The sequence below is a fragment of the Ascaphus truei genome, unplaced genomic scaffold (genome assembly GCF_040206685.1).
Source record: "Ascaphus truei isolate aAscTru1 unplaced genomic scaffold, aAscTru1.hap1 HAP1_SCAFFOLD_673, whole genome shotgun sequence".
Lineage (NCBI taxonomy): Eukaryota > Metazoa > Chordata > Amphibia > Anura > Ascaphidae > Ascaphus > Ascaphus truei.
In genome coordinates, this window is record NW_027457006.1 from 157,199 (window position 1) to 172,339 (window position 15,141).

At 49.8% G+C, this 15,141-nt stretch overlaps 2 protein-coding genes across 2 annotated transcripts in view; one reads left to right on the plus strand and one right to left on the minus strand.

Annotated features, from left to right (window-relative positions):
- Window positions 1-1,044, minus strand: part of DNAH2 (dynein axonemal heavy chain 2) — a gene marked incomplete at its 3' end in the record, with an annotated part of 158,236 nt that extends 157,192 nt beyond the window's left edge. The window contains exon 1 of the mRNA XM_075584607.1: window positions 955-1,044. Within this exon, the coding sequence (XP_075440722.1) occupies window positions 955-1,002 (48 nt within the window). The remainder of the gene's footprint in view (window positions 1-954) is intronic.
- A 4,197-nt stretch (window positions 1,045-5,241) lies between these two features.
- LOC142485941 (T-complex protein 1 subunit theta-like) lies at window positions 5,242-14,618 on the plus strand. The gene is made up of 2 exons (XM_075584605.1): window positions 5,242-5,254; window positions 12,112-14,618. The coding sequence occupies exon 2, from the start codon at window positions 12,115-12,117 to the stop codon at window positions 14,029-14,031; it is 1,917 nt and encodes a 638-aa protein (XP_075440720.1). The 5' UTR covers window positions 5,242-5,254; window positions 12,112-12,114; the 3' UTR covers window positions 14,032-14,618.
- Window positions 14,619-15,141: the final 523 nt, after the last annotated feature.

Consider the following 15,141-nt stretch of genomic DNA (forward strand, 5'->3'; position numbering starts at 1 on the left):
TCTGTATAGGGGTACACACACAGTACATACAGAGAGATATACGCACCCCTCTCTGTATAGGGGTACACACACGGTACATACAGAGAGATATACACACCCCTCTCTGTATAGGGGTACACACACGGTACATACAGAGAGATATACACACCCCTCTCTGTATAGGGGTACACACACGGTACATACAGAGAGATATACGCACCCCTCTCTGTATAGGGGTACACACACGGTACATACAGAGAGATATACGCGCCCCTCTCTGTATAGGGGTACACACACGGTATATACAGAGAGATATACGCGCCCCTCTCTGTATAGGGGTACACACACGGTATATACAGAGAGATATACACGCCCCTCTCTGTATAGGGGTACACACACGGTATATACAGAGATATACGCGCCCCTCTCTGTATAGGGGTACAAACACGGTATATACAGAGATATACGCACCCCTCTCTGTATAGGGGTACACACACGGTATATACAGAGATATACGCACCCCTCTCTGTATAGGGGTACACACACGGTATATACAGAGATATACGCACCCCTCTCTGTATAGGGGTACACACACGGTATATACAGAGATATACGCACCCCTCTCTGTATAGGGGTACACACACGGTATATACAGAGATATATACGCACCCCTCTCTGTATAGGGGTACACACACGGTATATACAGAGATATATACGCACCCCTCTCTGTATAGGGGTACACACACGGTATATACAGAGAGACATACGCACCCCTCTCTGTACAGGGGTACACACACGGTATATACAGAGAGACATACGCACCCCTCTCTGTACAGGGGTACACACACGGTATATACAGAGAGATATACGCACCCCTCTCTGTATAGGGGTACACACACGGTATATACAGAGAGATATACACACCCCTCTCTGTATAGGGGTACACACACGGTATACACAGAGAGATATACACACCCCTCTCTGCTCCTCAGGACTCGGCCGTTGCACTGGACGCGTCTCCATGGCAACCGGCCGCGCGCCCCGCCTCCATCCCCCAGCACAGAGGCGGGAAGGAGGAGAAGAGGTGGGAACGGGCAGCACGGGCAGCCAATGGGATGCGGGCGAGGAAGGGAGGCGGAGCGAAGAGTGTGGCCGACGCGGGATTGGGTGGGGGAGTGAGTGACGTCAGAGAGAGGGGAGACCGCAAAGGGGAGGCAGAATGAAGGGGGCGGGGCTAAATAGAGGGCCGGTTGTGGTTGTGTCATTCAGCAGATATAAAGAGCGCTGATTGGTCAGTAGTGGGGAACTGGGCGTGGCTTTTACACTTGTTCTCTTTATGAGACTCATGTGCTTGTGTGTATATAGCCCTATGTCATATATATCTATCTATCTATACTGTATCTCTATATGTAATATATCTCTATATGTAATATATCCCTATATGTAATATATATATATCCCTCTATATGTAATATATATCTCTATACTGTATCTCTATATGTAATATATCTCTATATGTAATATATCCCTATATGTAATATATATATATATCCCTCTATATGTAATATATATCTCTATACTGTATCTCTATATGTAATATATCCCTATATGTAATATATATATATCCCTCTATATGTAATATATATCTCTATACTGTATCTCTATATGTAATATATCTCTGTATGTAATATATCCCTATATGTAATATATATATCCCTCTATATGTAATATATATCTCTATACTGTATCTCTATATGTAATATATCTCTATATGTAATATATCCCTATATGTAATATATATCCCTCTATATGTAATATATATCTCTATACTGTATCTCTATATGTAAAATATCCCTATATGTAATATATATATATATATATATATATATATCTCTATACTGTATCTCTATATGTAATATATATATCTGTATACTGTATCTCTATACCACGTGTGGTACTAGGTGGTGAGTAGATTTTTTGGTGATTTGTCGACCACTGTCACACACGGGCGTCACACTGTCACACTGTCACACACGGGCGTCACACTGTCACACTGTCACACTGTCACACACAGGCGTCACACTGTCACACTGTCACACACGGGCGTCACACTGTCACACTGTCACACTGTCACACTGTCACACACGGGCGTCACACTGTCACACTGTCACACACGGGCGTCACACTGTCACACTGTCACACACGGGCGTCACACTGTCACACACGGGCGTCACACTGTCACACACGGGCGTCACACTGTGACACACGGGACGATGCAGCGAGTGCTAGCTGCCTGCAGCCCTCCTCCAATCCCTCCTCACGCGTAGCCGCTGCGAGGAGTGTTTACTGGTAGTTATGACTACAGGACGCTATGACGAGCATTGCGTCATGACGTAATATACGTCAACACCAGATTTACATATGGGAGAACACCGTCAGTACCTCCTGACAGCTTCAGACCTATTAGAGGTCTACAATGCCATTTCAGACCCCATGTTGTGACTATGCTTCACGCACTCACTGCTCTGTCACCGCTGGAAGCATTTTAAATGTGTTTGGCGCGAGTTCAGCTGTTACACCCTGCCTATATATACCAGCTCACTCCTCCCCTCACCACTCCCCGAAGAAGACCGTTTTTAGTCGAAACGCGTTGGAGTGGGAGTCTGCGGAGTGGGACCCCTACCCTTATCCTGATTCAGACGCTCTGGTCACTCTTTGTTTGACCCTTAACACCCATGCTTCAAATGGGGATGTATTGACATCCTTGACACTTTGATACTTGTGCAACCTCTGCTACCATTTTTTTGCATTTACTATCTTACAACAAACAGTTATTTCCGGTGGGAAGGCGCACAAATCCGCAGTTTGTGCGTATGATATATATGCGGGCCTGACTCCGAGCTGCGTTCGTTTGTTTAATAATTCGGGTGTGTTATTTGCTTCAATGATGTGCGTTTGCCTCTAGGTATATATATATATATCTGGCAGGTGCGAGTACCGATCCTGTTTTTAAACCTACATTAATAAATTCTTTTTGTTATCATTTCCTCGGTGTGCCCGTGTGCTTCTTCATAAGGTTGCTTTTCTCGTTGTTACATAATTACATTAACCTTTAGCACCACTGTCTTGTGTTATTATATCATAAATTCAGGCAGTTTTGGGGCTACAGTAATACACTGGGTTGATGCGGTATACTTTTGTGTTTTCCATATATATATATATATATATATATATATATATACACTCTCTCTCTCTCTCGCTCTCTCTCGCTCTCTCTCGCTCTCTTCTCGCTTTCTTCTCGCTCCTTCTCCTCTCCCTCTCTTCTCTCTATATATATAGACGTATATACATATTACATAGAGTTTATATATGTATATATAGAGCAATATATAGGCACACACATATATATATATATATACATTCTATATAATATGTATATATAGAGATATATTAGCACACGCACATATACAAATTACATATAATTTATATCTATATGGTGTAGAGAGAGAGGGGCACACACTGTATGTATATACATATTAGAGTGTCAGCTCCTCTGGTAACTGCCTGCCTCAGATTCTCTAGCATTAGATTGTCAGCTTTTGGGACCAGCCACTGTATGGGAATTTCAGTGATGACATCACAGGCTCCATGGCCAATGGGATCGCAGGAAGCCGGCGACATTCCGGAGTTTATGTATGGATTTGAAAAAAGGCGGTTTGTGAGCGGAGAGATACGGGGAGAGATACGGGGAGATACAGGGGGGAGATACAGGTATATAGCGATCAGGGGAGAGATACGGGGAGAGATACGGGGGGATACGGGGAGATACAGGTATATAGCGATCAGGGGAGAGATACGGGGAGATACAGGGGGAGATACAGGTATATAGCGATCAAGGGAGATACGGGGAGAGATACGGGGAGATACAGGGGGGAGATACAGGTATATAGCGATCAGGGGGGAGATACAGGTATATAGCGATCAGGGGGGAGATACAGGTATATAGCGATCAGGGGGGAGATACGGGGAGATACAGGGGGGAGATACAGGTATATAGCGATCAGGGGAGAGATACGGGGAGAGATACGGGGGGATACGGGGAGATACAGGTATATAGCGATCAGGGGAGAGATACGGGGAGATACAGGGGGAGATACAGGTATATAGCGATCAGGGGGGAGATACAGGTATATAGAGATACGGGGAGATACAGGGGGGATACGGGGAGATACAGGGGGGAGATACAGGTATATAGCGATCAGGGGAGAGATACGGGGAGAGATACGGGGGGATACGGGGAGATACAGGTATATAGCGATCAGGGGAGAGATACGGGGAGATACAGGGAGAGATACAGGTATATAGCGATCAGGGGGGAGATACAGGTATATAGAGATACGGGGAGATACAGGCGGGAGATACAGGTATATAGCGATCAGGGGAGAGATACGGGGAGAGATACGGGGGGATACGGGGAGATACAGGTATATAGCGATCAGGGGAGAGATACGGGGAGATACAGGGGGAGATACAGGTATATAGCGATCAGGGGGGAGATACAGGTATATAGAGATACGGGGAGATACAGGGGGGAGATACAGGGGGGAGATACACTGGCGACACACTTTATTCGAGCTTGGCTAGTCCCACGAATTCGGGTATACCCGGGTGTATTGAGGTTTGTGACTGTTTTCTGCCCGAGTGCATTGAGGTATTTTCCAAGCAGGGATTGAAGCATTTTATTCCCGCTGGCTGCAATACTGCACAGTATATATATATATACTGCATTATAATTCATGAATTTATGCCATCTGGTAGACACGCGAAGCATTGCAGCCTATTAAATCCTAATCATTATCATTTAACAGATCAGCCGCCCGTCAGCCAGGCATGAACCCAGGCTGGGAAGGCAAACGCAACGGGGCTTGTCAGAGGTGAGGAGCGGCGCATTCCAGGTATCTGCCAGGTACATACTGGGTATTTGCTCGAATAAAGTGTGTCGGTGCAGTACAGGTATATAGCGATCAGGGGAGAGATAAGGGAGATACAGGGGGGAGATACAGGTATATAGCGATCAGGGGAGAGATACGGGGAGATACGGGGAGATACGGGGAGAGATACGGGGAGATACAGGTATATAGCGATCAGGGGAGAGATACGGGGAGAGATACAGGGAGAGGGATACAGGTATATAGCGATCAGGGGAGATACGGGGAGATACAGGGGGGAGATACAGGTATATAGCAATCAGGGGAGATACAGGGGGGAGATACAGGTATATAGCGATCAGGGGAGATACGGGGAGATACAGGTATATAGCGATCAGGGGAGATACGGGGAGATACAGGGGGGAGATACAGGTATATAGCGATCAGGGGAGATACAGGGGGGAGATACACGGGGAGATACAGGTATATAGCGATCAGGGGGGAGATACGGGGAGAGACAGGTATATAGCGATCAGGGGAGAGATACAGGTATATAGCGATCAGGGGAGAGATACGGGGAGAGATACGGGGAGATACGGGGAGATACAGGTATATAGCGATCAGGGGTGAGATACGGGGAGATACAGGGAGAGATACAGGTATATAGCGATCAGGGGAGAGATACGGGGAGATACAGGTATATAGTGATCAGGGGGGAGATACGGGGAGATACGGGGAGAGATACAGGTATATAGAGATACGGGGAGATACGGGGAGAGCGATACAGGTATATAGCGATCAGGGGAGAGATACGGGGAGATACAGGTATATAGCGATCAGGGGAGAGATACGGGGAGATACGGGAAGAGATACGGGGAGAGATACAGGTATATAGCGATCAGGGGAGAGATACGGGGAAAGATACGGGGAGAGATACAGGTATATAGCGATCAGGGGAGAGATACGGGGAGAGATACGGGGAGAGATACGGGGAGATACGGGGAGAGATAAAGGTATATAGCGATCAGGGGAGAGATACGGGGAGATACGGGGAGAGCGATACAGGTATATAGCGATCAGGGGAGATACGGGGATAGCGATACAGGTATATAGCGATCAGGGGAGATACGGGGAGAGCGATACAGGTATATAGCGATCAGGGGAGAGATACGGGGAGATACGGGGAGAGCGATACAGGTATATAGCGATCAGGGGAGATACGGGGAGAGCGATACAGGTATATAGCGATCAGGGGAGATACGGGGAGATACGGGGAGAGATACAGGTATATAGCGATCAGGGGAGAGATACGGGGAGAGCGATACAGGTATATAGCGATCAGGGGAGAGATACGGGGGGAGATACGGAGAAATACGGGGAGATACGGGGAGAGCGATACAGGTATATAGCGATCAGGGGGGAGATACGGGGGGAGATACGGAGAGATACGGGGAGAGCGATACAGGTATATAGTGATCAGGGGAGAGATACGGGGAGATACGGGGAGAGATACAGGTATATAGCGATCAGGGGAGAGATACGGGGAGAGCGATACAGGTATATAGCGATCAGGGGAGATACGGGGAGAGATACAGGTATATAGCGATCAGGGGAGAGATACGGGGGGAGATACGGAGAAATACGGGGAGATACGGGGAGAGCGATACAGGTATATAGCGATCAGGGGGGAGATACGGGGGGAGATACGGAGAGATACGGGGAGAGCGATACAGGTATATAGTGATCAGGGGAGATACGGGGAGATACAGGTATATAGCGATCAGGGGAGAGATACGGGGAGAGCGATACAGGTATATAGCGATCAGGGGAGATACGGGGAGAGATACGGGGAGAGACGGGGAGAGATACGGGGAGAGCGATACAGGTATATAGCGATCAGGGGAGAGATATGGGGAGAGATATGGGGAGATACAGGTATATAGCGATCAGGGGAGAGATACGGGGAGATACAGGTATATAGCGATCAGGGGAGAGATACGGGGAGATACAGGTATATAGCGATCAGGGGAGAGATACGGAGAGATACGGGAAGAGATACGGGGAGAGATACAGGTATATAGCGATCAGGGGAGAGATACGGGGAGAGATACGGGGAGAGATACGGGTATATAGCGATCAGGGGAGATACGGGGAGAGATACGGGTATATAGCGATCAGGGGAGAGATACGGGGAGAGATACGGGGAGAGATACGGGTATATAGCGATCAGGGGAGATACGGGGAGAGATACGGGGAGAGATACGGGTATATAGCGATCAGGGGAGATACGGGGAGAGATACGGGTATATAGCGATCAGGGGAGATACGGGGAGAGATACGGAGAGAGATACGGGTATATAGCGATCAGGGGAGATACGGGGAGAGATACGGGTATATAGCGATCAGGGGAGATACGGGGAGAGATACGGGGAGAGATACGGGGAGATACGGGGAGAGCGATACAGGTATATAGCGATCAGGGGAGAGATACGGGGAGATACGGGGAGATACGGGGAGAGCGATCAGGGGAGAGATACAGGTATATAGCGATCAGGAGAGATACGGGGAGAGATACAGGGAGAGATACGGGGAGATACAGGTATATAGCGATCAGGGGAGAGATACGGGGAGATACAGGTATATAGCGATCAGGGGAGAGATACGGGGAGAGATATGGGGAGAGATACGGGGAGATACAGGTATATAGCGATCAGGGGAGAGATATGGGGAGAGGTACGGGGAGATACAGGTATATAGCGATCAGGGGAGAGATACGGGGAGATACAGGGAGATACGGGGAGAGATACAGGTATATAGAGATACGGGGAGATACGGGGAGAGCGATACAGGTATATAGCGATCAGGGGAGAGATACGGGGAGAGATACGGGGAGAGATACGGGTATATAGCGATCAGGGGAGATACGGGGAGAGATACGGGGAGAGATACGGGTATATAGCGATCAGGGGAGATACGGGGAGAGATACGGAGAGAGATATGGGTATATAGCGATCAGGGGAGATACGGGGAGAGATACGGAGAGAGATACGGGTATATAGCGATCAGGGGAGATACGGGGAGAGATACGGGTATATAGCGATCAAGGGAGATACGGGGAGAGATACGGGGAGAGATACGGGTATATAGCGATCAGGGGAGATACGGGGAGAGATACGGGTATATAGCGATCAGGGGAGATACAGGGAGAGATACGGGGGGAGATACGGGGAGAGCGATACAGGTATATAGCGATCAGGGGAGAGATACGGGGAGAGATACGGGGAGAGATACGGGGAGAGATACAGGTATATAGTGATCAGGGGAGAGATACAGGAAGATACGGGGAGATACGGGGAGAGCGATACAGGTATATAGCGATCAGGGGAGAGATACGGGGAGAGCGATACAGGTATATAGCGATCAGGGGAGAGATACGGGGAGAGATACGGGGAGAGATACAGGTATATAGCGATCAGGGGAGATACGGGGAGAGATACGGGGAGATACGGGGAGAGATACGGGTATATAGCGATCAGGGGAGAGACGGGGAGAGATACGGGTATATAGCGATCAGGGGAGAGATACGGGGAGAGATAAGGGGAGATACGGGGAGAGATACGGGTATATAGCGATCAAGGGAGATACGGGGAGAGATACGGGGAGATACGGGGAGAGATACGGGTATATAGCGATCAGGGGAGAGACGGGGAGAGATACGGGTATATAGCGATCAGGGGAGAGATACGGGGAGAGATACGGGTATATAGCGATCAAGGGAGATACGGGGAGAGATACGGGTATATAGCGATCAAGGGAGATACGGGGAGAGATACGGGTATATAGCGATCAGAGGAGATACGGGGAGAGATACGGGTATATAGCGATCAGGGGAGATACGGGGAGAGATACGGGTATATAGCGATCAGCGGAGATACAGGGAGAGATACGGGTATATAGCAATAAGGGGAGATACGGGGAGAGATACGGGTATATAGCGATCAGGGGAGATACGGGGAGAGATACGGGTATATAGCGATAAGGGGAGATACGGGGAGAGATACGGGTATATAGCGATCAGGGGAGAGATACGGGGAGAGATACAGGTATATAGCGATCAGGGGAGAGATATGGGGAGATACGGGGAGAGATACGGGGAGATACGGGGAGAGATACGGGTATATAGCGATCAGGGGAGAGATACAGGTATATAGAGATCAGGAGAGAGATACAGGGAGAGATACGGGTATATAGCGATCAGGGGAGAGATACAGGTATATAGAGATCAGGAGAGAGATACAGGGAGAGCGATACAGGTATATAGCGACCAGGGGAGATACGGGGAGAGCGATACAGGTATATAGCGATCAAGGGAGATACAGGGAGAGATACGGGTATATAGCGATAAGGAGAGAGATACAGGTATATAGAGATTAGGGGAGAGCGATACAGGTATATAGCGATCAGGGGAGAGATACGGGGAGAGAGATAAGGGGAGAGAGAGACATAGATAAGGGGAGATAAAGATAAGGGGAGATAGAGAGATAAGGGGAGATAGAGAGATAAGGGGAGAGAGATAAGGGGAGAGAGAGACAGAGAAAAGGGGAGATATAGATAAGGGGAGATAGAGAGATAAGGGGAGATAGAGAGATAAGGGGAGATAGAGAGATAAGGGGAGAGATAAGGAGAGAGAGAGACAGAGATAAGGGGAGATAAAGATAAGGGGAGATAGAGAGATAAGGGGAGATAGAGAGATAAGGGGAGAGAGATAAGGAGAGAGAGAAGGAGAGAGAGAAGGGGAGAGAGAGAGAGATAAGGAGAGACAGACAGAGATAAGGGGAGATAAAGATAAGGGTAGAGCGATAGATAAGGAGAGAGATAAGGGGAGAGAGATAAGGGGAGAGAGAGACAGAGATAAGGAGAGAGAGATAAGGGGAGATAGAGATAAGGGGAGAGAGAGACAGAGATAAGGGGAGATAAAGATAAGGGTAGAGCGATAGATAAGGAGAGAGATAAGGGGAGAGAGATAAGGGGAGAGAGAGATAAGGGGAGAGAGAGACAGAGATAAGGGGAGATAAAGATAAGGGTAGAGCGATAGATAAGGAGAGAGATAAGGGGAGAGAGATAAGGGGAGATAGAGATAAGGGGAGAGAGAGACAGAGATAAGGGGAGATAAAGATAAGGGTAGCGCGATAGATAAGGAGAGAGATAAGGGGAGAGAGATAAGGGGAGAGAGAGAGAGAAGGAGAGAGAGAAGGGGAGAGAGAGAGAGAGAGATAAGGAGAGACAGACAGAGATAAGGGGTGATAGAGTTAAGGGGAGAGAGACAGGAGAGCCACAGAGATAAGGGGAGATAAAGATAAGGAGAGAGAGATAAGGGGATAGATAAGGAGAGAGAGATAAGGGTGAGAGAGAGCTAAAGGGAGATAGAGATAAGGGTGAGAGATAAGGGGAGAGATAAGGAGAGAGAAGAATAGAGAGATGAAGGGAGATAGAGAGAAGGGGAGAGAGAGATATAAGGAGAGAGAGAAGGGGAGAGAGAGAAAAGGGGAGAGAGAGAGAGAAGGGGAGAGATAAGGGAAGAGCGGGAGATAGAGATAAGGGGAGAGAGAGAGATAAGGGGAGGGAGAGATAAGGGGCGAGAGATAAGGGAAGAGCGGGAGATAGATAGATAAGGGGGAAGAGAGACAAGGCGAGAGAGAGATAAGGGGAGAGAGATAAGGGAAGAGTGAGAGATAAAGGGAGATAGAGAGATAGGGGGAGAGAGAGATAAGGGGGAGAGAGAGATAAGGGGAGAGAGAGATAAGGGGAGAGAGAGATAAGGGGAGAGAGAGATAAGGGGGAGAGAGATAAATGGAGATAGAGATAAGGGGAGAGAGAGAGATAAGGAGAGAGGGATAAGGGGGAAAGATATAGGGAGAGAGATAGGGAGAGAGAGGCGAGAGAGAGATAAGGAGAGAGAGAGATATATATAAGGGGGAGAGATATGGGAAGAGAGAGAGAGAAGGGGGTGAGAGATAAGGGGGGAGAGAGAGAAGGGGGGAGATACAGAGAGGAGAGAAATATATAACACACACACAGCTATCTCTCTATATAACACACACACAGCTATCTCTCTCTCTATATAACACACACAGCTATCTCTATATATAACACACACAGCTATATCTCTCTACATAACACACATACAGCTATCTCTCTCTATATAACACACAGCTATCTCTCTATATAACACACACACAGCTCTCTCTATATATATATAACACACAGCTATCTCTCTCTATATAACACACACAGCTATCTCTCTATATAACACACACAGCTATCTCTCTATATATAACACACGCACAGCTATCTCTATATAAACACACACAGATATCTCTCTATAGAACACACGCTCAGCTATCTCTCTCTATATAACACACACACAGCTATCTCTCTCTATATAACACACGCACAGCTATCTCTGTCTATATAACACACACAGCTATCTCTATATATAACACACACAGCTATATCTCTCTACATAACACACATACAGCTATCTCTCTCTATATAACACACACAGCTGTCTCTCTCTATATAACACACACAGCTATCTCTCTCTATATAACACACACAGCTATCTCTCTATATAACACACACAGCTATCTCTATATATCACACGCACAGCTATCTCTCTATATAACACACACAGCTATCTCTCTATATAACACACACAGCTATCTCTCTATGTAACACACACACAGCTATCTCTCTATATAACACACACATATCTCTATATAACACGCAGAACTCTCTCTCTATATAACATACACAGTTATCTCTATATAACACACACAGCTATCTCTATATATAAACACACACAACTATCTCTCTATATAACACACACACAGCTATCTCTATATATAAACACACACAGCTATCTCTCTATATAACACACAGCTATCTCTCTATATAACACACACACACGCACAGCTATCTCTCTCTCTATAACACACAGCTATCTCTCTATATAACACACACACACACAACTATTTCTCCATATAACACACACAGCTATCTCTCTATATAACACGTACACACAGCTATCTCTTTATATAACAAACACATATCTCTCTACATAACACGCAGAACTATCTCTCCCTATAACACGCACAATGATCTCCCTATAACACGCACAATGATCTCCCTTCCCCCCCTGCAGATAATGGCCGCCCACGTCCCCATCCCCCCCGGCCTCCCGCAGACCCAGAAGCCCGGCACCCGCATCTTCACGGGCACGGAAGAGTGCGCCCTGCGTCACGCCGCCGCCCTGGCCCCGCTGGCGCTCTCCCTGCGCCCCTGCTACGGCCCCCGCGGCGGCCTCAAGCTCCTCACCAACCGGCTGGGCAAGGTCGTGGTCACGGGCAGCGCCGGCACCGTGCTGGCTGAGCTGGAGCTGGAGCACCCGGCGGGCGTCCTGGCGCGGCAGGCCTGCGAGACGCAGGCGCGGGAGTGCGGGGAGGGCGCCGGCGCCGTGCTGCTGCTGGCGGCGGCTCTGATGGCGGAGGCGGAGGTCTTGCTGAGGGCCGGGGTGCCGGCGCCCGAGCTGTGCCGCGGGTTCCGGCTGGCGCGCGCCCAAGCCGCGCAGAAGCTGGAAGCGCTGAGTTTTACGCCGGGGGAGGAGTGCGGCTTCAAGGCGGCCGGCTGCTGGAGCGCCGATGTGTTACCGGCTGCCCCGCCCGAGGGCAACAGCCTGAGCCCGTCGGGGGCATCCGCAGAGACGGGAACCGTGGCGTCGGGCAACTCTCTCTCACCTGCGGCCTCCGCCACGCCGGCACCGACGCCGCCGGAGGATAACGCTCAGTGCCACCCACAATCAGCCACGGACTCAAAGACGTCGGCATCTGCCACAGAATCTGGAACACTGGCATCCGCCCCGCCCGGGGGCATCTTCCAGAGCCCCCCGCTGCCACCCCCGTCCCTCTCCACCTCCTTGGGCTACGCGTTGGCGTCCGCCATGCTGGACCACGGCACCGCGCTGGGCCGCCTGGCGGCGTGGGCCAGCACAGGAGACGGCGGGCCAGAGACTTTGCGGGTGCTGGGCTTCCTGGGGGGCACGCTGGAGGACTCCTGGGTGTTACGGGGGGCGGTGATGCCGTTGGAGCCCTTGGGCACGCGGAGGCAGACGGGCAGCGCCAGGCTGGCGCTCTACCTGTGCCCGTTTGGCGAGCAGAAGACGCGGGCGGCTGGCACCGCCCGGCTGTGCGGGGCGAGGGAGCTGGAGGAGCTGGGGCCCGGGAGGGAGCGGGTGGAGGAAGCCAGGGTGGAGGCGCTGATTCAGGCCGGGGTGACCGTGCTGGCGGTGGCCGGCGCGGTCAGCGAGCTGGCGCTGCACTTCTGCGACCGGGCGGGGCTGCTGGCGGTGCGCCTGGAGCGTCGGAGCCAGGCGCGCGAGCTAGAGCTGGCCACCGGGGCCCGCGCTCTGCTCGCCGACCATCGGGCGCCAGAGGACGAGGAGTTGGGGCGGTGCCAGCGGGTGTACCCCAGCGAGATCGGCGGGCAACCCGTGGTGGTGTTCGAGCCGCGCCCCGGAGCCGGCAAGGGCCTGGTGACGGTGGTGGTGAGAGGGGCCACAGAGGAGCTGCTGGGGGCGGCGGAGGAGGCGGTGAGGGGGGCGGTGCAGTGCTGCAGAGCGCTGAGGGAGGAGCCGCGGATGGTGGCCGGCGCCGGCGCGGCCGAGGTCGAGGTCAGCTTACACCTGGAGGCGCTGGGGCGCGGCCAACCGGGTCTGGAGCAGCACGGGCTCCTGGCGTTCGCCCGGGCGCTGGAGACCCTGCCGCGGGCGCTAGCTCGGAACTGGGGTCTGGACGAGGCCAGGGCGATGGGGGAGCTGAGGGCGCGGCACCTGGCGGGGGAGACGGGCGCGGGGGTGGGGGAGGAGGAGGACGGGGCGCCGCCAGCCGCAGTGCTGGATCCCCTGGTGGTGAAGCGGCGGGCGATCGAGCTGGCCACTGAAGTGGCAGTGACGCTGCTGGGCTGCGGGCAGGTGGTGGTGGCAAAAAAGAGCGGGGGGCCGCGGTTTAGAGGGGACAACCCCAACTGGGACCTGGAGCCAGATCTCATAGACTGTGAGACCCCCTGACCGCCGGCGTCATAAATAAATACATAGCCTTGCACTTCCTATATCTGAACACAAGAGGTCACAAGTGAGCTGAGATCCCATTACACCCACCAACCCCTTCCCATTTCAATGCACTTCCATATACATTGGGATCCAGTAGTCTGGCTCCACAATACCCCACAAGACACCCCATATACAATATGTGGATGTATATCTATAATATTCTATGTAATGGCCTATATATAATAGTCTATAGAAAGTTACATACCTCTAGATTAGTTTAGTAGTGTTTAATAGCTCTATAATAACCATATACTGTACTGTTATATATTATTATATTCCCTGTTATAATACTTAGTATCTATATAATAGCCTACATTTATTTAGTGTATTGTTCAGTATGTTATAACTAGACGATTTTCTGTATGATGTGCTACATCTGTATAGGATTGTGTGGAATATTCCTATAATGTTCAATATGTTTATAAATCCTTTACCATCAGCTCTTATTCTATACAGTAAATGTATATGGCACCTAATACGATGTGAGGTTTCTATGATGTCCTGTATAATGCCACCACCCTTAAAATCCTTTATGTTTAATCCAATATCTCTCTCCCGCTCATCTGTGTAAGGTATTGTGTCTTTATTTACATAGCGCCAAAAGTGTACTCAGCGCTTCACAAAGAATACAGGAGAGAGAGAGAGCGAGAGAGAGAGAGAGAGAGAGAGAGAGAGAGAGAGAGAGAGAGAGCGAGAGCGAGAGAGACAGAGAGAGAGAGAGAGAGAGAGACAGAGAGAGAGACAGAGAGAGAGACAGAGAGAGAGACAGACAGAGAGACAGAGAGAGAGACAGACAGAGAGAGACAGACAGACAGACAGACAGACAGACAGAGACACATATATACACGGGAAATGAAAAAATACCTGCAACTGAACAAATATATATAAAGTACCTAAATCAGACGAAATAAGCTTTAACGTAACCAGCTGCTGACGGTGCTGGGGATAATGTGAATATGTAAACGGAAGAAGAGAAAGGTATCTCTCGAGTATATACATTTATTAATAATTACAGCACAAAAACACACACCGTTAAAACAATCTCTAGTTCCTCCTCAATATATAGTA